General features: G+C 52.5%; 1 protein-coding gene across 1 annotated transcript in view; it reads left to right on the top strand.

The window, feature by feature from the left end:
- Positions 1-186: 186 nt before the first annotated feature.
- The window catches only part of LOC144953226 (hippocampus abundant transcript 1 protein-like), a 24233-nt gene continuing 578 nt past the window's right edge, over positions 187-23841 (top strand). Inside the window, exons 1-11 of the mRNA XM_078883787.1 lie at positions 187-355; positions 6762-6857; positions 8352-8414; positions 12002-12129; positions 16912-17026; positions 18497-18715; positions 19231-19344; positions 20517-20588; positions 21105-21217; positions 22682-22779; positions 23326-23489. Of these exons, the coding sequence (XP_078739913.1) occupies positions 269-355; positions 6762-6857; positions 8352-8414; positions 12002-12129; positions 16912-17026; positions 18497-18715; positions 19231-19344; positions 20517-20588; positions 21105-21217; positions 22682-22779; positions 23326-23489 (1269 nt within the window). The 5' untranslated portion in view covers positions 187-268. The remainder of the gene's footprint in view (positions 356-6761; positions 6858-8351; positions 8415-12001; positions 12130-16911; positions 17027-18496; positions 18716-19230; positions 19345-20516; positions 20589-21104; positions 21218-22681; positions 22780-23325; positions 23490-23841) is intronic.

Below are 23841 nucleotides of genomic sequence, written 5' to 3'. Positions count from 1 at the left end.
GCGATGACGTCAACGCGTCCAGGCCAACACGCGATGACGTCAACGCGTCCCGCCAACGCGCGATGACGTCAATGCGCGATGACGTTCCCGCGTTCCAACCGCGCGTTTCTCAGGTTTCCCTCTCCCCCCACCCCCCGCCCCCCCAACCCCCCCAACCCCAACCCCCACCCCCCCCCCCGACCCCCACCCCCCATCCTCTGAACCCGCCATGGCCGCTCGCCACAACGATGTGGAGGTAAATAAGTGAGGGGCGAGGAGGGCGACCGCGATGTTGCAGTCAAACAAGAAGAAGAAGCAGCGACTCAACCGCAGCGTGATGCTCGCCAAGAAGCTCATCATCAAGGACGGCGGCACGGTGAGGCACTAAAGACGTTTTTATTATTTTGTTTAAAAATATATAAAGATCGGGACGGTTGTTGTTGTTGCTGCTGTTGTTGTTGCTGTTGTTGTTGTTGCTGCCCCCCCCCCGGTGCCTTTCCCCGTCCGTTCGTTCGTTGGCCGCGGCCGTCGTCGTCGAGTCCGGCTTCTTGGGCCTCCGTCGATGCGGCCTCGGTCTTGCCTAGCGCGGCTCGGCCGGGTCGAGGTGCGCGGCGAGCCGCGGCCAACGAGGAGAGAGGGGGGGGGCGGTCTCCAGTCGGAGGCCCACTTCGTGTAACTCGTCGGGCAATCGATCGTGGAGATGTTTGCAAGACGCCGTAAATACATTTGAACGTTATGATTATAACAACAACAACAACAATTGGTTATGGTTTGCCTCAGAGGGAAAGAGAGAGGGGTATTTCTGCAAAATTTCCTCCTCCCACACATCTCGGCAGCAACTTTTTATTTTAGGCGAGAGGGGGGAGTGAGTCTCTCTGTTCAGTCCGAGGCGACCTACAAGAGGCACTGAGAGAGTGATTCGATACGAGGACGAATTCTGAGGAGGTACACTACGTACCTGTCAACCCCCGTGTACACTACACGATACACTACACTACTACGTACCTGTCAACCCCCTTGTACACTACACGATACACTACACTACTATACACTACTACGTCCCTGTCAACCCCCTTGTACACTACACTACTATACACTACTACGTACCTGTCAACCCCCTTGTACACTACACTACTATACACTACTACGTCCCTGTCAACCCCCTTGTACACTACACTACTATACACTACTATACATTACACTACTATACACTACACTATACACTACTCCGTACCTGTCAACCCCCTTATCAGTTGCCTGTTTTTATGACAGACCCATTCAGAGCGTTGTTGGCTACATCTCAACGTTCATCATATACACTACACTACTATACACTACACTACTATACACTACACTATACACTACACTATACACTACACTATACACTACTATACACTACGCTATACACTACTATACACTACGCTATACACTACGCCACTATGCACTACACCACTATACACTACACCACTATACACTACACTACTATACACTACACTACTATACACTACTATACACTACACTACGCTATACACTACTATACACTACGCCACTATGCACTACACCACTATACACTACACCACTATACACTACACTACTATGCACTACACCACTATACACTACACCACTATACACTACACCACTATACACTACACTACTATACACTACACAGCTACAAACCTGTCAACCCAATATCAATGCCTACCGTATTGCAGACCAATTCAGACCTAATTGGTCACCCCGTGCCCCTTATACATTTCAGCGTTCATCCTATCCACTACGCTATACAATACACTACTATATACTACACTACACACTACACTACTATACACTACACTAATATACACGTCACGAGACACTCCACTACACTATACACTCCACTATACACTCCACTATACACACTACACTACACACACTACTGTACACTACTACATACCTGTCAACCCCTTATCAGTGCCCAACCTTACTACAGATCTTATTGGTCACCACCTGTGTCCTTATACATCTCAACGTTCATCCTACAAAGTCCCCATCACAAGGAGAGAAACACAAACAAATAGACACGAAACATTTCGTCTCGCCCGTATTGAAACGTCTGTAACGCCGCCGTGTGGACCTGAAAACTCAATTTCCTTGACACGATATGGAGTAACGAGGTCTTATTTCAAGTCTTAATCGTCCTCAAGGAAGTACAGATGAAGGGGGTGGCAGGGGAAGTTATTAACCAGATGCTTATTTCAGGCTGAGTAGACCTAGAGGAGGCCTTCACCGAGCGAGGGCACCCGAGAGGAGTTGCTGCCCACTGGATTTTACATTTTTCAGCCGAGTTGACCTGCAAGCGGTGTAGCCAATCATCCATCCCTCCGGGGGTCGCTAAATTAGGTACCACTTCGCATGGTAGTCGACGGTGGTTGCTCGTACGAAGAGACTCGTCCCCCGCCCTGGGGATGTGGAATTGCCACCACCGCTTAGCGAGCCCGGTCGGCTTCAGCATTTTGCAAAAAGAAAAGTGAAATGTCTCCGTAGACAAGAACAAACAACGGACGTTGTTGTTTGACAGCTGTTGTTCAGAGCAGTGAGAATACTCTCCGCTCCGCACACTATTTTGTTAAATTGTTGTACGTGCATGCTGGTGGTCGTTTGTTTCTCTCGCGGTCAGTGGCCACTATTGTACACGAGGCCACAGCGAGTGTCAACATTCGTGAAGCAGAACGCTGTGGGTGCTCGGATGCATGCGTTAACGACACGCCGTGTCAACGCGTACGGTTTACCCCGTATACTTGTACAGGCAAATTGAGTTTTCAGGTCCATACTGCGGCATTACAGCCTCCTGTATATTTGGAGTTTGCGTGTTTCTCTCCACGCGGTCGCGTGGATTTTACTCAGGGGTCCTCCGGTTTTTTCCCCTCCGCATTTACATTGAACGTCACGCGTTTAAGAGTATTTGGTTGCCGCTATAAATTCCCACGTGATGATGATGATGATGATAAGCCCAATTCGTTGAGCTATCATTTGTGATAGCCAGGTCGCTTCTGAAAAAAGCTATGAAGCTTTAGTTTTTAGTGTATAAATGAGAAAACACATTTCCTGTGGAAATTAGTGGAGGTGGTTCCCCTTGGAACTTTACCGGGCAGCATTGCCTCGTAGTGTAGTAGTGTATATTCCAGTATCGTACAGTGTAGTAATGTATCGTAGTGTATAGTGTAGTTGGTGCTAGTCTGTCGCCAGGGAAAGGGGAGGTCAGGACCGCCACTACTCAACATGCTTCCGCCACCGCGACTCTCACCAGGGCAAGCGGACTGAGAAAGGGAACGAACGAATTTCCCGTGGTGTCAAAAATATTGTGTCCGTGTGGCGCTTAATATGCCCGACCTGTGGCAGAGGTCGCAACCGGGTACCCGATACCCGTACCCTACCCGATACCCGGCTACCCGTACCCGGCCGGGTACGGGTACCCGTTTGCGACCCTGGTGCGGCCGGGTACGGGTAGGCCGTGAGTCACTGGCGAGTCACCGTTTGTCACTCATTTCCCAACGTCTTGTCTCTTCTCACAATTCAAGTTTCTAGAATCAACCCACCCGCGCCTGCAACATGGCTTCATCCCAGAGGACGCAATCGGGTACCCGTACCCTACACGATACCCGGCCGGGTACGGGTAGCCGGGTATCGGGTAGGGTACGGGTAGAGTACCCGTTTGCGACCCTGGTGCGGCCGGGTACGGGTAAGGAATCAAACCCCGTTTGCGACCTCTGACCTGTGGTGGAAATTTTTCCTTGTGCACTTTTGCCGGGGGAGGGCCCACTTATCGCGGTAATTTTTACGATAGTTTCTGTGACAGTGGAAGCTCGGTAAATATTGGCTCGGCTTCAATAAACCGGCCAGGTGGCTCGCAAACGGAAGGTTGCGAGTTCAAATCCTGGTGAGGGAGGGAGGGAGGGACGGAGGTTGACTTGCTGCTCCATCATTCCCCTCCCAGGGTCGATAAAAGAATTAACCCGTAAAAAAAAGTTTTTCACTAAAAATCCTTTATATGTGTGGCATCGGTTTTATTTTATTATTCATTTCTGTTTTTCTTGAGTAAGAGTTTCATTTTTATCACATTGGTATTTAAAATTAAATATGAAATTTTCTTTTTTTCCTAAAAAGTGGAAAATGTTGGAATCTTTTTTTTCACGAAAATAAATTGTCACGCACAACGGAGTCTGTGTGCAAAATGTCAGCTCGATTGGATCACGGGAAGTGGGTTAAAAAACGACCGAAAGATTTGCACGGTCGTAAGCGCGCAAGCAAGCGAACTTAATACAAAGGATTTAAAAATGAGTACGGCACCACTTTGCGGTGGAAGTCTGCAATGTCTGCCCCATGAATAGACTCACCTCCCTCATTGCCACATGAGCACTGTGGCAATGTAAATTTTGAGCAAAGAATCGCGTGACGGAATTGCCCAATGACGACGGCCGACAGACGCAGAAATGCCATTTTACCGGCTTATTTATTAGGACGTTGGAACGTTTCGACCGGCTATCTGTGACGTTACGTTTGTGGCGATACAGCGACACTCCTACGATCCCGTGTGTCTCATCGTCCGTTTCGCAAAACATCGTCATACCCGTGATTATTGTTGTTAAACTATTGCATTTAATTGCTGACACTATTCCTGAAATAGGTTCAGTCAATAAGTGCAAATTGACAATCGCACACCTTCGAAGACACTACTCGTATAACCATCAGCTCACTGACACACTCTCCCAGTCACCCACTCAGCACTGATGCAACCATCAACTCCCTCACTCACTCACCCAGTCACCCACCCACCCACTCACTACTGATGTAATCATCAACTCCCACACTCACCCAGTCACCCACCAACTCACCATTGGTGCAGCCATCAACTGCATCAGAACATCAGCAACGGTCCAATGTGCACATCTCCTTAATGGATGGAAAATTAAAGACACAAGCCACAGTAATGCGGTTGTGGCCATGCAACTACAAACTCTTGACCGTACAGTAAACCCATAGAGACTTACGGAGATACAGAGGCCCATAGAGAGCCAACGAGACACACAGAGATACATAGAGGTACATTAAAGACAAGCCACAGTATTGCGGCTTTGGCCATGCAACCCAAACTATGGACCCATTTCGGAACCCATGTAGTCTGAACTTTTTCAACATAGGAGGAATAGCACTTTTGAATATAATTAATTGTAAACTAAACTATTAATCTTTTATATTTTACCAGGTAAGGCCCACTGAGCTGTATAACTGTTTTTTTCTGAAGCAACCTGGCCATCACAAATGACAGCTCGACGAAGTGCCTTATCATCATCTCACGTGGAAATGTATTGCGGCCAAATCCTCTAAAACTCGTGACGTTGATTCTAAATGTGGAGGGAAAAACGGACGACCCGGAGAAAAATCCAGGCGACCACCACGGGGGGAGAGAGAGAGAGAGTATGGTCTGCTGCTGATGCAGACTGTTTTAAACCTTTTTAAAACCGTCTGCATCAGCAGCAGGCCACGCTTTCCCACCTGTTGATGGACGCTTGTGTTGCGCCCGAAACGTCGTGATCTATTTTATTTTATTTGCTTCCTCCGTGACTTTACCGAAAGATCCAAAGAGGATGGATTCCTGCAGTCAGGAAAGCTTCAAATGAACACAACACCATTTTAAGGCCGAGGTGCTAATTTTAAGCTCGATGAATGTTCAAAAGAGCACACCTGTAATCTTACGTAAAACATTTTCCTAAATTAATTCATGTCAATAGAGGTCAGTTTGAACATTCGTTAAAAGATAAATGCAATAATCCTATGTGATTTGATGAAATAAATAGAATTAAAACTAAACTAAAACTTTACTATTTTTGATTTACTGAGCTCCTATTCAGAAGCAACAAGAACCACAAATGATAGCACAACGACGTGGCTTATCATCACATGGACCCGCACACAGAGACCCATAGAAACTCATAGAAACCCATAGACTCATCACACAGAGACCCATAGAAACCCATGGACTCATCATAGAGACCCATAGAAACCCATAGACTCATCACACAGAGACCCATAAAAACCCATGGACTGATCACACAGACCTATACTAACCCATAGACTCATCACACAGAGACCCATAGAAACCCATAGACTCATCACACAGAGACCCATAGAAACCCATGGACTGATCACACAGAGACCCATAGAAACCCATAGACTCATCACACAGAGACCCATAAAAACCCATGGACTGATCACACAGACCTATACTAACCCATACACTCATTACACAGAGACCCTTGGACTCGCACACTGCATCACGTGTTTTCAGATGCGCTTCTGCCATATGGAAGTAGTATTTATCGCGTGACGGGCTATCCTCCGCGTCTCTCTCTCTGTGTGTGTGTATGTGTGTGTGTTTGTATGTGTGTGTGTATGTCTGTGTGTGTGTATGTCTGTGTGTGTGTGCGTGCGAGCGGTAGCGGTTAGCGGGCTGCGCTCACGGCCAACACCCAGGAACGATTGTCTGAACCGGTCCTGGGCTTCCCCTAGGTCCTCTCAGCCTCAAATTAGTCAACTGGTTCGGTGTGTAAAAACATCGCCACTGGGGAGACAGAGGCGGTCGGGCGTGGTGCTTGCCACCCACCCCCTCGTGTGCTGTGCCGGCCTTCATAGGTGCTACTCGCTAACAGCACTTGCCCCTACAGTCTGTTAAGATTACACGGGGGATCGTTGTCTTGTGTGCGTGTGTTTGTGTGTGCGTTGCGTGCGTGCGTGTGTGCATTCAGCCCCAGGGGTTTGGACAGCCGAGTGTGTACCACGCTGTCATCGTCATCTTCCTCGAGTTCTTCGCATGGGGCCTCCTCACGGCCCCCACGCTCACGGTGAGACGGCCCGCCCCTCCTCTAACGTGTTGTTGTCGTCATCGTCATCGATGTCGTCGTCGTCGATGTCGTCATCGTCGTCGATGTCGTCATCGTCGTCGATGTCGTCATCGTCGTCGATGTCGTCATCGTCGTCGATGTCGTCATCGTCGTCGATGTCGTCATCGTCGTCGATGTCGTCATCGTCGTCGATGTCGTCATCGTCGTCGATGTCGTCGACGTCGTCGTCGATGTCGTCGATGTCGTCGTCGTCGTCGATGTCGTCGTCGTCGTCGATGTCGTCGTCGTCGATGTCGTCATCGTCGTCGATGTCGTCATCGTCGTCGATGTCGTCATCGTCGTCGATGTCGTCATCGTCGTCGATGTCGTCATCGTCGTCGATGTCGTCGACGTCGTCGTCGATGTCGTCGATGTCGTCATCGTCGTCGATGTCGTCATCGTCGTCGATGTCGTCGACGTCGTCGTCGTCGTCGATGTCGTCGTCGTCGTCGATGTTGTCGTCGTCGTCGATGTCGTCGTCGATGTCGTCGTCGTCGTCGATGTCGATGTCGTCGTCGATGTCGTCGTCATCATTGTCGTCATCGTCATCATCACCATAGTGGTTGTCACTGCCATCGCTGTTATGCTTACTAGTACCTGCAGTCGGGCTACTACCGCCGTCATCGCTGCCATCACTGACAGCACCGTTATTGTCGTCGTTATTGGCATCATTGCCATCGTCATCCGCATCATCACTATCACTACCATCACCATTGGCAGTATCATCAACTGAACGTCACTGCCGCCATCATCGCTGCTGTCGGTAACAGCAGCGTCACTGTCACTGCTACCATCGACATCTTTCCCATCATCATCATCAGCAGTCTCGCTGCAACCGCCATCGGCAGCAGCACCATCTCTTGGATCACTACTGCCATCGTCACGCTCGTCTTAACGCCGTCATCATCGTCATCACTGTCACTACCAACGTCGGTACCACTGCAGACATCACCCTCGCCACTTCCACCACGGTTACCGCTGTTACCGCACCACTGCCGCCATAATAAAATGGCATAATGAATGAATAACATCAGTAATATTCCCAGTACTGAACGCTGTCACGCTCAAATCATATCAGCAATGCTATCACCATCGGCGACATCAGCACCACGGTATATTCCATCGTCCGCGGCGTGGCTGAGATCACCGCTACCGCTGTAAAACCTCCACCGTCACCACCGCCATAGAATACCATCACTCGCTAACGTCAAATACCCCCGCCGCCATCCGCATTCATCGCCGACACTGCCACCGGTCACGACCACCGACATCAACGCCACCACCCTAACTACCACCACCATCCGTATAATCAACAACGCCGCCACCGCCACCACCTCTGTCACTGTCGCATAAGTGGGATTCCACAGCGCGGTTGTCAAATCGTCGAAACCCCATTCCTCACCGCAGTTTGGTCGTGGCTTGGGCCGCCTTGTTGGGTCGTGTGTCTTTCTAAAGGTTCTTCACGAGACATTCCCGCAGCACACATTCCTCATGAACGGGCTCATACAGGGCGTGAAGGTACGCACGCGCACACGCTTGAACGCGCATGCTTGAACGCACACGCTTGAACACGCACGATGGAACACGTACGCTTGAACAGGCAGGTACGCTTGAACACGCACGCACGCTTGAACACACACGCTTGAACACACACGCTTGAACAGGCACGCACGCTTGAACACACACGCTTGAACACACACGCTTGAACAGGCACGCTTGAACACGCACGATGGAACGCGTACGCTTGAACAGGCAGGGACGCTTGAACAGGCATACTTGAACACACATGCTTGAACAGGCGCGCTTGAACACGCACGCTTGAACACACATTATTGAACAGACAGGCACGCTTGAACAGACAGGCACGCTTGAACAGGCAGGCATGCTTGAACACGCACGCACGCTTGAACAGGCAGGTATGCTTGAACACGCACGCACGCTTGAACACACATGCTTGAACAGGTACGCTTGAACAGGCGGGCAATGCTTGAACACGCATGGATGCTTGAACACGCATGAATGCTTGAACGCGTACGCCTGAACATGCAAAGAAAATTAGAAACAGGCACACTTGAACACGCACGCACGTTTAAACATGCACGAACACGCACGCTTGAACACGCATGCATGAACACGCCAGCCTGAAAACGCACACCTGACCGCTCGTGCGTGTGTGCGTGCCATGGCTGTTGACGCGAGGTTATAAAGGATTTTGCGCGCTTACGGGGCGCGCGGGAGGGGGCGGCGGTGGCGTTGCTTCAGCGTCCCCGGGCTTGTCACCACAGCGCACTTTGCACCCCGTCTCACCTCACCTCATCTCAACCGTCCCAATGGCCGGTTGTGGTTTGTGTTATTGTTTAGGCCGAGGGCGATCCCCACCGCCCGCCCTCCCCCCCCCCACCTCCCCCGCCACCGATGGCAGCTGACCATGCGTGGCACAAACGTCGGTTACCCTCCCATGTGACGTCGAGCCTTTGATCCTTTTGCAAATCGCGAGGGTCATTTCCCATTGTGGGGGAGGAGAAACAAAAAGCCTGTAGAACTTTCAGAGATACGAACAAATCTGGTCCGTAATGTCCAGTTGCCTGTTCGACCTGAGAGTCGTAGGTTCAACCGTCGGGCAATAGATGGCGGTGGTGGCATCTACATCTGCAGATCGTGAAGAACCAGTGGCATCTACATCTGCAGAACGTGATGAACCAGTGGCATCTACATCTGCAGAACGTGAAGAACCAGTGGCATCTGCAGAACGTGATGAACCAGTGGCATCTACATCTGCAGAACGTGATGAACCAGTGGCATCTGCAGAACGTGATGAACCAGTGGTATCTACGTCTGCAGAACGTGAAGAACCAGTGGCATCTACGTCTGCAGAACGTGATGAACCAGTGGCATCTGCAGAACGTGATGAACCAGTGGCATCTACATCTGCAGAACGTGATGAACCAGTGGCATCTACGTCTGCAGAACGTGAAGAACCAGTGGCATCTGCAGAACGTGATGAACCAGTGGCATCTACGTCTGCAGAACGTGATGAACCAGTGGCATCTACGTCTGCAGAACGTGAAGAACCAGTGGCATTTGCAGAATGTGAAGAACCAGTGGTATCTACATCTGCAGAACGTGAAGAACCAGTGGCATCTACATCTGCAGAACGTGAAGAACCAGTGGCATTTGCAGAATGTGAAGAACCAGTGGTATCTACATCTGCAGAACGTGAAGAACCAGTGGCATCTACATCTGCAGAACGTCAAGAACCAGTGGAATATACGTCTGCAGAACGTGAAGAACCAGTGGTATCTACATCGGCAGAACGTGAAGAACCAGTGGCATTTGCAGAATGTGAAGAACCAGTGGCATCTACATCTGCAGAATGTGAAGAACCAGCGACATCTACGTCTGCAGAACGTGAAGAACCAGTGGCATCTACATCTGCAGAATGTGAAGAACCAGTGGCATCTACATCTGCAGAACGTGAAGAACCAGCGACATCTACGTCTGCAGAACGTGAAGAACCAGTGGCATCTACATCTGCAGAATGTGAAGAACCAGTGGCATCTACATCTGCAGAACGTGAAGAACCAGCGACATCTACGTCTGCAGAACGTGAAGAACCAGTGGCATCTACATCTGCAGAATGTGAAGAACCAGTGGCATCACATCTGCAGATCGTGAAGAACCAGTGGCAGCTACATCTGCAGAATGTGACGAACCAGTGGCATCTACATCTGCAGAACGTGAAGAACCAGTGGCATCTACATCTGTAGAACGTGAAGAACCAGTGGCATCTACATCTGCAAAATGTGAAGAACCAGTGGCATCTACATCTACAGAACTTGAAGAACCAGTGACATCTACATCTGCAGAATGTGAAGAACCAGTGGCATCTACATCTGCAGAACGCGAAGAACCAGTGGCATCTACATCTGCACAACGTGAAGCACCAGTGGCATCTACATCTGCAGAACGTGAAGAACCAGTGGCATATCTACATCTGCAGAACGTGAAGAACCAGTGGCATCTACATCCTCAGAACGTGAAGAACCAGTAGCATCTACATCTGCAGAACGTGAAGAACCAGTGGCATCTACATCTGCAGAACGTGATGAACCAGTGGCATCTACATCTGCAGAACGTGAAGAACCAGTGGCATCTACATCTGCAGAACGCGACGAACCAGTGGCATCTACATCTGCACAACGTGAAGCACCAGTGGAAATCTACATCTGCAGAACGTGAAGAACCAGTGGCATCTACATCTGCAGAACGTGAAGAACCAGTGGCATCTACATCTGTAGAACGTGAAGAACCAGTGGCATCTACATCTGCAGAACGTGAAGAACCAGTGGCATCTACATCTGCAGAACGTGAAGAACCAGTGGCATCTACTTCTGCAGAACGTGAAGAACCAGTGGCATCTACATCTGCAGAACGTGAAGAACCAGTGGCATCTACATCTGTAGAACGTGAAGAACCAGTGGCATCTACGTCTGCAGAACGTGAAGAACCAGTGGCATCTACATCTGCAGAACGTGAAGAAACAGTGGCATCTACTTCTGCAGAACGTGAAGAACCAGTGGCATCTACTTCTGCAGAACGTGAAGAACCAGTGGCATCTACATCTGCAGAACGTGAAGAAACAGTGGCATCTAGACTTACATTGCCTAGCCATAGACTAACACTGCCCATAAAGTAACATTACCCATAGACTAACATTGCCCACTTGACTCGTATATCCTTGTCGTTTTACTTTATTTTATCTGGACAAGACACGTCCCTGTGCCTCCCCTCCCCTCTCTCCCTCCACCGTGACCCCCCCCTCCTCTCCCACCCCCATGACCCCCCCCTCTCCCTCATGACCCCCCCCCCTCTCTCCCTCCCGCGTGCCTCCCCTCCCCTCTCTCTCTCCCCCGTGACCCTCCCCTCTCCCACCCCCATGGCCCCCCCTCCCCTCTCTCTCTCCCCCGTGACCCCCCCTCTCCCACCCCCATGGCCCCCCCTCCCCTCTCTCCCTCCCCCGTGACCCCCCCCTCTCCCTCCACGTGCCTCCCCTCACCTCTCTCCCTCCCCCCATGACCCCCCCCCCCCCACCCCACCCACGGTAGGGGCTGCTGTCGTTCCTGAGCGCCCCTCTGATTGGGGCCCTGTCGGACGTGTGGGGCCGCAAGTCCTTCCTGCTGCTCACCGTCTTCTTCACCTGCGCCCCGATCCCGCTCATGAAGATTAGCCCCTGGTACGATGCACGCACGCACGCACGCACACACATGCACGCACACGCACGCACACACGCACGCACGCACACGCACGCACATGCACGCGCGCACACGCACGCACGCACACACATGCACGCACACGCACGCACGCACACACATGCACGCACACACACGCACGCACATGCACGCGCGCACGTGCTATATGCACGGCATTACGCACGGCATACACGTACCCTATACACACACGCGCACACCCTATACACACACGCGCACACCCTATACACACACACACTCTATACACATGGCATACATGCACCCTATACACACACACACACCCTATACACACACGCGCACACCCTATACACACACACACACTCTATACACATGGCATACATGCACCCTATACACACACACACCCTATACACACACGCGCACACCCTATACACACACACACACTCTATACACATGGCATACATGCACCTTATACACACACACACCCTATACGCACAGCATACACACAGCTTACGCACGGCATACGCACAGCTTACCCCCATATGCACAGTATACACACACACACTATACGCACAACATACACACTCTATACGCACAGCATATGCACAGTACACACACTATACACACAGCACACACACTATACACACAGCACACACACACACTATACACACAGCACACACACACACTATACACACGGCATACACACACTATACACACGGCATACACACACTATACACACAGCACACACACACACTATACACACGGCATACACACACTATACACACAGCACACACACACACTATACACACGGCACACACACACACTATACACACGGCATACACACACTATACACACGGCATACACACACTATACACACAGCACACACACACACACTATACACACAGCACGCACACACACTATACACACGGCACACACACACAATATACACACAGCACACACACACTATACACACAGCACACACACACACTATACGCACAGCACACACACACACTATACGCACAGCATACACACACTATACGCACAGCACACACACACTCTATACGCACAGCACACACACACTCTATACGCACAGCATACACACACTATACACACAGCATACACACACTATACACACAGCACACACACACACACTATACACACAGCACACACACACACTATACACACAGCACACACACACACTATACACACAGCATACACACACTCTATTCACACAGCATACACACACTCTATACACACAGCATACACACACTCTATACACACAGCATACACACACTATACACACAGCATACACAAACTATACACACAGCACACACACACACACTATACACACAGCATACACACACACTATACACACAGCACACACACACTCTATACACACAGCACACACACACTATACACACAGCACACACACACACTATACGCACAGCACACACACACACTATACACACAGCATACACACACTATACGCACAGCATACACACACTCTATACGCACAGCACACACACACACTATACACACAGCACACACACACTCTATACACACAGCACACACACACTCTATACACACAGCACACACACACACTATACACACAGCATACACACACTATACACACAGCACACACACACTCTATACGCACAGCATACACACACACTATACACACAGCATACACACACTATACACACAGCACACACACACTCTATACGCACAGCACACACACACACTATACGCACAGCACACACACACTCTATACGCACAGCACACACACACTCTATACGCACAGCACACACACACTCTATACGCACAGCACACACACACTCTATACGCACAGCACACACACACTCTATACGCACAGCACACACACACACTATACGCACAGCACACACACACTCTATACGCACGGCACACACACACACTATACGCACGGCACACACACACACTATACGCACGGCACACACACACTCTATACGCACAGCACACACACACTCTATACACACAGCACACACACACTCTATACACACAGCACACACACACTCTATACGCACGGCACACACACACACTATACGCACGGCACACACACACTCTATACGCACAGCACACACACACACTATACGCACAGCACACACACACTCTATACGCACAGCACACACACACACTATACGCACGGCACACACTCTATACGCACAGCACACACACACTCTATACGCACGGCACACACACACACTATACGCACGGCACACACACACACTATACGCACGGCACACACACACTCTATACGCACAGCACACACACACACTATACGCACAGCACACACACACACTATACGCACAGCACACACACACTCTATACGCACAGCACACACACACACTATACGCACGGCACACACACACTCTATACGCACAGCACACACACACTCTATACGCACAGCACACACACACACTATACGCACAGCACACACACACACTATACACACAGCACGCACACACTCTATACGCACAGCACACACACACACTATACGCACAGCACACACACACTCTATACACACAGCACACGCACACACTATACACACGGCATACACACACAATATACACACAGCACACACACACTATACACACAGCACACACACACACTATACGCACAGCACACACACACACTATACGCACAGCATACACACACACTATACGCACAGCATACACACACTCTATACGCACAGCACACACACACACTATACGCACAGCACACACACACTCTATACGCACAGCACACACACACTCTATACGCACAGCACACACACACTATATATGCACAGCACACACACACACTATACACACAGCACACACACACTATACGCACAGCACACACACTCTATACGCACAGCACACACACACTATATACACACAGCACACACACACACTATACACACAGCACGCACACACTCTATACACACAGCATACACACACACTATACACACAGCACACACACACACTATACACACGGCATACACACACTATACACACAGCACACACACACTCTATACGCACAGCATACACACACTATACGCACAGCACACACACACTATACGCACAGCACACACACACACTATACGCATAGCACACACACACTATACACACAGGACACACACACTATACACACAGCACACACACACTATACACACAGCACACACACACACTATACACACGGCATACACACACTATACACACAGCACACACACACTCTATACACACAGCACACACACACACTATACACACAGCATACACACACTCTATACGCACAGCACACACACACTCTATACACAAAGCACACACACACACTATACACACGGCATACACACACTATACACACAGCACACACACACTCTATACGCACAGCACACACACACTCTATACGCACAGCACACACACTCTATACACACAGCACACACACACACTATACACACAGCATACACACACTCTATACGCACAGCACACACACACTCTATACGCACAGCACACACACACTATATACGCACAGCATACACACACTATACGCACAGCATACACACACTCTATACGCACAGCATACACACACTATATACACACAGCATACACACACTATACACACAGCACACACACACACTATACGCACAGCACACACACACTATATACACACAGCATACACACACTATACACACAGCACACACACACTCTATACACACAGCACACACACACACACTATACGCACAGCACACACACACACTATACGCACAGCATACACACACTATATACACACAGCATACACACACTATACACACAGCACACACACACTCTATACGCACAGCACACACACACTATATACACACAGCATACACACACTATACACACAGCACACACACACACTATACGCACAGCACACACACACTATATACACACAGCATACACACACTATACACACAGCACACACACACACTCTATACGCACAGCACACACACACACTATACACACAGCACACACACACACTATACGCACAGCACACACACACTATACACACAGCACACACACACTATACGCACAGCACACACACACTATACGCACAGCACACACACACACTATACGCACAGCACACACACACACTATACACATAGCACACACACACTCTATACACACAGCACACACACACACTATACGCACGGCACACACACACTCTATACGCACAGCACGCACACACACTATACACACAGCACACGCACACACTATACACACAGCACACACACACTCTATACGCACAGCACATACACACTCTATACACACAGCACACACACACTCTATACACACAGCACACACACACTCTATACGCACGGCACACACACACACTATACGCACAGCACACACACACTCTATACACACAGCACACACACACTATACACACAGCACACACACACTCTATCTATACGCACGGCATACACACACACTATACACACAGCACACACACACACTATACGCACAGCACACACACACACTATACGCACAGCATACACACACACTATACACACAGCACACACACACTCTATCTATACGCACGGCATACACACACAGCACACACACACACTATACACACGGCACATACACACACTATACACACGGCACACACACACACTATACACACGGCACACACACACACTATACGCACGGCATACAAACCCTCTATACGCTCGGCATAGAGAGACACGTTCGTGTGCGGTGCGTGTGCGGTTCCCGTGGCGCCCGGTTGCGCAGGTGGTACTTTGCCGTGATCTCCATCTCCGGGATCTTCTCGGTCACCTTCTCCGTGGTGTTCGCCTACGTGGCGGACGTCACGGCCGAGCACGAGCGCAGCACGGCGTACGGCCTGGTGAGACGCGCACGTTCGCTCGCTCGCTCGCCTGCCCGCGTTACGCAGACGGAGGTCCCCCGTGTAGCCCTAGCAGACTGCTGGGGCAAGTTCGGTGAGCGAGCAGCACCTACGAAGGCCGGAACGGCAACATGAGGGGGGTGGGTGGCCAGCACCACGCCCCTAGTGGCGATGTTCTTACGCGAGGCACCGGGGTACTCATTTGAGGCTGAGTCGACCTAGGGGAGGCCAAGGACCGGGTCAGATAATCGTCACTGTGGGCCGTGAGCGGGAATTGAACTCGGGTCGCCGGGTTCGTAGCGCAGTGCCCTAAACCGCGCGACACTACCGCTCCCGACACGCACACCAATATCAAGAGCCGCCATTCGCCACGAAGTGACAGGGACATCACCACGGTGCCAGGCCAGGTGCACTTTGAGGCTGTCACGTGAAGTGTCGAAGGCTCGCTGCTGGCAGGAGGTCACGGGACAGACACACGCGCACACACATGTAATAAGATTGACAGCCGTGATGTGTGCATCCTAACGTACACCCCCTCCCCACCCATCACTCCACCCACATCTCCACCCACCTCCCCACCCACTGACCAAACCACCACTGACCCAACCACCCACTCACCCAAACCCAACCAAATCGACTGACTCAAACCCACCCACCCCTCTACCTTCACCCACCCACCCACTCACGAAACCACCCACTGACTCACCCACCTACGCATTGAAAACCACCCAAACCCACCTACTCGCCCACATCCACCCAAACCCACCCCCACACACCCAAACCCACCCACACCCACCCACCCAAACCTACACACCCACACCACCCACCCACCCACCCAAACCTACACACCCACACCACCCACCCACCCAAACCTACACACCCACACCACCCACCCACCCAAACCTACACACCCACACCACCCACCCACCCAAACCTACACACCCACACCACCCACCCACCCAAACCTACACACCCACACCACCCACCCACCCAAACCTACACACCCACACCACCCACCCACCCAAACCTACACACCCACACCACCCACCCACCCAAACCCACCTACTCGCCCACATCCACATAAACCCACCCACCCCCACCCACCCAAACCCAAACCCACCCCTCTACCCCCACCCCCCACCTACTCACCCTCTCACCCAACCACCCACTGACCCACCCACCTACGCATTGAAACCCACCCAAACCCACCTACTCACCCAAATCCACCCAAACCCACCCACACTCACCCAAACCTACCCACACACCCACACCACCCACCCACACCCACCCACCCAAATCCACCCAAACCCACCCAAACCCACCCAAACCCACCCACACCCACCCACACCCACCCACACCCACCCACCCAAATCCACCCACACCCACTCACACCCACCCACACCACCCACACCACCCACCCACCCACACCCACCCACCCACACCACCCACCCACCCACACCCCAAACCCAGGTGTCGGCGACGTTTGCGGCGAGCCTGGTGACGAGCCCGGCGATCGGCGCGTACCTGAGCGAGGCGTACGGCGACGGGCTGGTGGTGGCGCTGGCCACCGCCGTGGCGCTGCTGGACATCGCCTTCGTGCTTGCCGCCGTGCCCGAGTCGCTGCCCGAGAAGATGCGGCCCGCCTCGTGGGGGGCCCCCATCTCGTGGGAGCAGGCCGACCCCTTCGCGGTGAGGCGCCCCCCCCCCCCCCCCCCCCCCGGGGGTCCTGGGCCCAGCTGGGCCCCGGGCGGAGTGGGGCCCAGGCCACCGCGGCCCTTCCAAGGCCGTGAAAAAAGTTATTAATGTCCCTTTTTAGTTTTTTTTTTAAAAACGTCCGTTTTCTCGCAACGCGATTTTTTAACTTGTTTTTGTTACGCGAGCGAGCTCCACTAGCGATATAACAGTGCTCCGGCGCGTTGGGCCACGGTTGGGAAGGATGGTGGTTCGGAGGTGGTGGTGGGGCGGGTGGTGGGGGGGGGGTGGTGGTGGGGGGGGGGTGGGGGGGGGGTGGGGGGGGTGGTGGTGGGGGGGGGTGGTGGGGGGGGCATGTGAATTAGCGGGTGAGTGAGCGAGCGAGTCAGCTGTTCGATGAGTGAGCGAGCGAGCTGCTTGGCGAGGTGTTTGGTGAGTGAGCGAGCTGGTCTGTGAGTGAGCGAGCGAGCGACTGACCTCTGTGTGTGTGTGTGCCCGCGCGCCGTCTCTAGTCCCTGCGCAAGGTCGGCCAGGACTCAACGGTGCTTCTCATCTGCATCACGGTGCTGCTCTCCTACCTGCCCGAGGCCGGCCAGTACTCCAGCTTCTTCCTCTACCTGCGCCAGGTGAGGCGCGCGCGCTCGCTCGCTCGCTCGGGGTGTGTGCGCTCACAACTCCGGCATATCGCCGGCCGAACGTCGTGCGTTCTGTTCTCCTGTGACGCCGCGTGCGGTTTTAATGACGCGTTTGTTGAAAAAACGCGGATGCGAATTGGATGTAGTAACCGCGATGGAGCGAACGGAAGCACTGCGTCGCGTGAGTTAGGAATTATGGGTCCGTGACGGCCGTTCTCTGCGTGGCATCGGGATGCTGCTGGGTCCTTCTAGACGCTACCGCACGCGCGCCTCGGTCTCTGTTCGTCCCCTGCGTTGCGCACTTCACGCATTATCGCGTACCGCGCTTTACCCCCCTACGTTATAGACCAATTATTGTAACGCGATTTGTCCATGACGCCGCGGCGTTCTTCAGCGACGCAACTACTTCCGCCGCGTTATGGGAGAGAGCAGTGCTTGTGGTCCAATTGCAAATGTTGTGGTGGGTTTTACTCTCCCAACGCACAACCGGTTAGTGCTGAACTTGGAACGACCTGGCACGATATTGTTTACGTGACAAAAACCCCCTTACCGATTGGCTGTGTCGGGTGATGGTGGTGGCGGGTTCCATGACACGTTTAGAAGGAGTAGCTCATTGGCCACGTTTTGTTTAGGTGACAAACCCCCTTACCGGTTGGCTGTGTCGGGTGATGGTGGTGGCGGGTTCCATGACACGTTTGTGTGTGTGTGTGCGTGTGTGCGTGTGTACGTGTGTGTGTGTGTGTATATACGTGTGTGCGTGTATATGTGTGTGTGTGTGTGTGCGTGTGTGCGTGTGTGCGTGTGTACGTGTGTGTGTGTGTATATACGTGTGTGCGTGTATACGTGTGTGTGTGCGTGTGTATACGTGTGTGTGTGTGTGTATATACGTGTGTGCGTGTGTGTGCGTGTGTGTGTGTGCGTGTGTGTGCGTGTATACGTGTGTGTGTGTGCGTGTATACGTGTGTGTGTGTGCGTGTATACGTGTGTGTGTGTGCGTGCGTGTATACGTGTGTGTGTGTGTGTATACGTGTGTGCGTGTATATACGTGTGTGCGTGTATACGTGTGTGTGTGTGCGTGTGCGTGTGCGTGTGTGTGTGTGTGTGCGTGTGTGTGTGTACGTGTGCGTGTGTGCGTGTGTACGTGTGCGTGTGTGCGTGTGCAGGTGATGAAGTTCTCCTCCGAAAGCGTCGCCGCTTTCATTGCCGTGCTGGGCATCCTGTCCATCATCGCTCAGGTGGGACAGAGGCCTGCGCGTCCACCGTGTCTCACTGTCACAGTGTGTCACCCGTGTGTCCCCGTGTCCCACTGTCGCAGTGTGTCCCCGTGTATCCCATGTGTGGTCCTGTCCAACCCTGTACGTCTCCATGTGTCCCCGTCCGTGCACCTGTGCCCTCTACGTGTTACCGGGCGTCCCGCCTGCATCTCTGTTTGTGTCCCCGTGTGTCCCCGTGTGTCCCCGTGTGTCCCCGTGTGTGCCCGTGTGTCCCCGTGTGTCCCCGTGTGTCCCCGTGTGTCCCCGTGTGTCCCCGTACGTCTGTGCTGATCTCCCTCTGTCTCCGCACGTCTCCCTGTATCCTCCCGTGTCCCCTGGTTCCCCTTTGTGTTCCCCTTTGTGTTCCCCGTGCCTCTGTGCTGATTGCCGATGCCCTTGTTTTCCCGCGCGTGTCCCCGCGCATGTCCCCGCGCGTGTCCCCGCGCGTGTCCCCGCGTGTGTCTCCGCGTGTCCCCCCGTGCATCCCTGCGCGTCTAGACGCTGGTGCTCAGCGCCCTCATGCGCTCCATCGGGAACAAGAACACCATTCTGCTTGGCCTGGTCTTCCAGATGGTGCAGCTCACGTGCTACGGCTTCGGCTCCCAGCCCTGGTGCGTGCGTGTGTGCGTGTGTGCGTGTGCGTGCGTGCGTGCGTGTGCGTGTGTGTGCGTGTGTGCGTGTGTGCGTGCGTGTGTGTGTGCGGAGGAGGCTCGTGAAAGATGCCACGACTGGGCAGTTGGAGACGGTCACTTTTTACAACAACAACAACGGGAGGGCAGAGGAGCGACGCTGCTCACAACAACGTGCGGAGCGCCGGGCGGATAAAATGCAGCAAGTTGGCACAGTAGGGGGTACAGCTGGCGGTGCGTCTACCAGTCATCTCAGTCAGCCGACCCCATGGCACCTGCCGGGTCTGTCCTGTGACCTGCACCTAGCCTGGCACAGTAGGAGGGTACAGCTGGCGGTGCGTCTACCAGTCATCTCAGTCAGCCACCCCCATGGCACCTGCTGGGTCTGTCCCGTGACCTCCTGCCAGCAGCGAGCCTTTGACACTTCACATGGCCTCAAAGTGCACCTGGCCTGGCACAGGTGCCGTGTTGATGTCCCTCTGACTTCGTGGCGAATGGCGGCTCTTGGTGTGCGTGTTGGGAGCGGTAGTTAGCGCGGTTTAGCGCGCTGCACCACAAACCCGGTGGCCCACGTTCGATTCACGCTCAACACCAACACCGGCGACGATTGTCTGAAGCGGTCCTGGGTCATCCCCTAGGTCAACTCGGCCTCAAATGAGTACCTGGTGCGATGCGTAAATATCGCCACCTGGGAGAGAGACAAAGGCGGCCGGGCGCGGTGCTGGTCACCCAGCCCCCTCGCGTGCCGCCGTGCCGGCCTTCGTAGGCGCTGCTACTCGCTAACAGCACTTGCCCCTGTCAGTCTGTTGAGGCCACACGGGGGACCTTTGTCTTTGTTTTGCGTGTGCGTGCGGAGAAGGCCTCTGCTGGAGGACACTCTTGAAGGCCTTTGTTGAGCTATCATTTGTAGCCAGGCCGCCTCGGGGGCGGGGGCGGGGGGGAAATTAACCGGCTCGGTAGTGTGGGACCTTACCTGGTGAAATAATAAGTATAACCCGTAAAAACAAAGTTTTTCACTATAAATCCTTTATATGCGTGGCGGCTAGAGTCCTCTCGTCCTCTGGCTTGAGATGGCTGCCACCTATGGGTCAGATGATTGCCTGCCACCATTAAGCAATTGGTAATTAAATATAATTTTTTTCCTAAAAAGTGTAAAATTTTGGAAAAAAATTTTCACGAAAATAAATTGTCACGCACAACGAGTCTGTGTGCAAAATGTCAGCTCGATTGGATCACGGGAAGTGGGTTAAAAAACGACCGAAAGATTTGCACGGTCGTAAGCAAGCACGCAAGCAATCAAGCAAGTGAACTTAATATAAAGGATTTAAAAATAGTTTAGTTTGTGAGGAGATGAGAAATCGTTGAGTTTTAACACCACTTGCCTCCAAAACGGTCTGTTAAAGGCTCCATTGGGGCGTGGGTGCCCCTCTGTCTTTGTGCTGCCAGGATGATGTGGGCGTCCGGCGCTGTGGCCGCCATGTCCAGCATCACCTTCCCGGCCGTGTCGGCGCTGGTGTCGCGAAACGCCGACGCCGACCAACAAGGTGAGGCTCCGGGTTTTTCCCCCTCCACATTTAGAATCGACGTTGCGCGTCTTAGAGTTATTCGGCCGCGGCGATGAATTTCCCACGCGGCGATGATGATGATGATGATGACAAGCCACTTGATTCTTACTCTTAGTTCTTTCGGTAAAGTCACCATGTAGGTAAAAAATTAAATAAAAATTCATAAAAAATAAAATAAGAAAATCACGACGTTTCGGAGGCAACACAAGTCTCCGTCATCATGTGGGACCATCACTTGATGCAGCAAATCTGGCTGTGACGGTCCCACCTGATGACGGAGACTTGTGTTGCCTCCTAAACGTCGCGATTTTATTTTTTATTAATTTTAATTTCATTTTGTACCTACGTGGTGACTTTACCGAAAGAACTAAGAGTATGAATCCTCGCAGTCACGAAAGCTTCAAGTCTAGAACCACTTGATTCTGACAAAACAGCTAACACAGCAGCTCGGTAAGGGCCTTAGCTGGTGGTGGTTAAACAACAACTGCCCCGCCCCACCGCCCCTCTCCCGCCGCGTTGCCACAGGCGTGGTGCAGGGCATGGTGACGGGGATTCGGGGGCTGTGCAACGGGCTGGGCCCAGCCCTCTACGGCTTCATCTTCTACCTCTTCCACGTGGAGCTCGACGAGGTGCCGGCGGGGGACAGCGCCGACCCCAGCAGGGCGGACGTGCCCGCCGCCAGCGACAAGGTGGGTGGTGGGTGGTGGTGGTGGTGGTGGTGGTTGTGGTGCTTGGTGATGGCGATGGTGGTTGGTGGTGGTGAGAGTGGTGGTTGGTGGTGATGGTAGTGGTGGTGGTGGTTGATAGTGGTGACGGTGATGGTGGTTGGTGATGGTGACGGTGATGGTGGTTGGTGGTGATGGTGGTTGGTGGTGGTTGTGGTGATTGTGGTGGTGTTGATGGCAGTGGCGGTTGGTGACGGTGATGGTGGTTGGTGGTGATGGTGGTTGGTGGTGATGGTGGTTGGTGGTGGTGACGGTGGTTGGTGACGGTGGTTGGTGGTGGTGACGGTGGTTGGTGACGGTGAAGGTGGTGGTGATG

The sequence above is a fragment of the Lampetra fluviatilis genome, chromosome 3 (assembly GCF_964198595.1).
Source record: "Lampetra fluviatilis chromosome 3, kcLamFluv1.1, whole genome shotgun sequence".
NCBI lineage: Eukaryota > Metazoa > Chordata > Hyperoartia > Petromyzontiformes > Petromyzontidae > Lampetra > Lampetra fluviatilis.
Note: the sequence above shows the minus strand (reverse complement) of the source record. Positions and strands in the feature narration are given on the sequence as shown.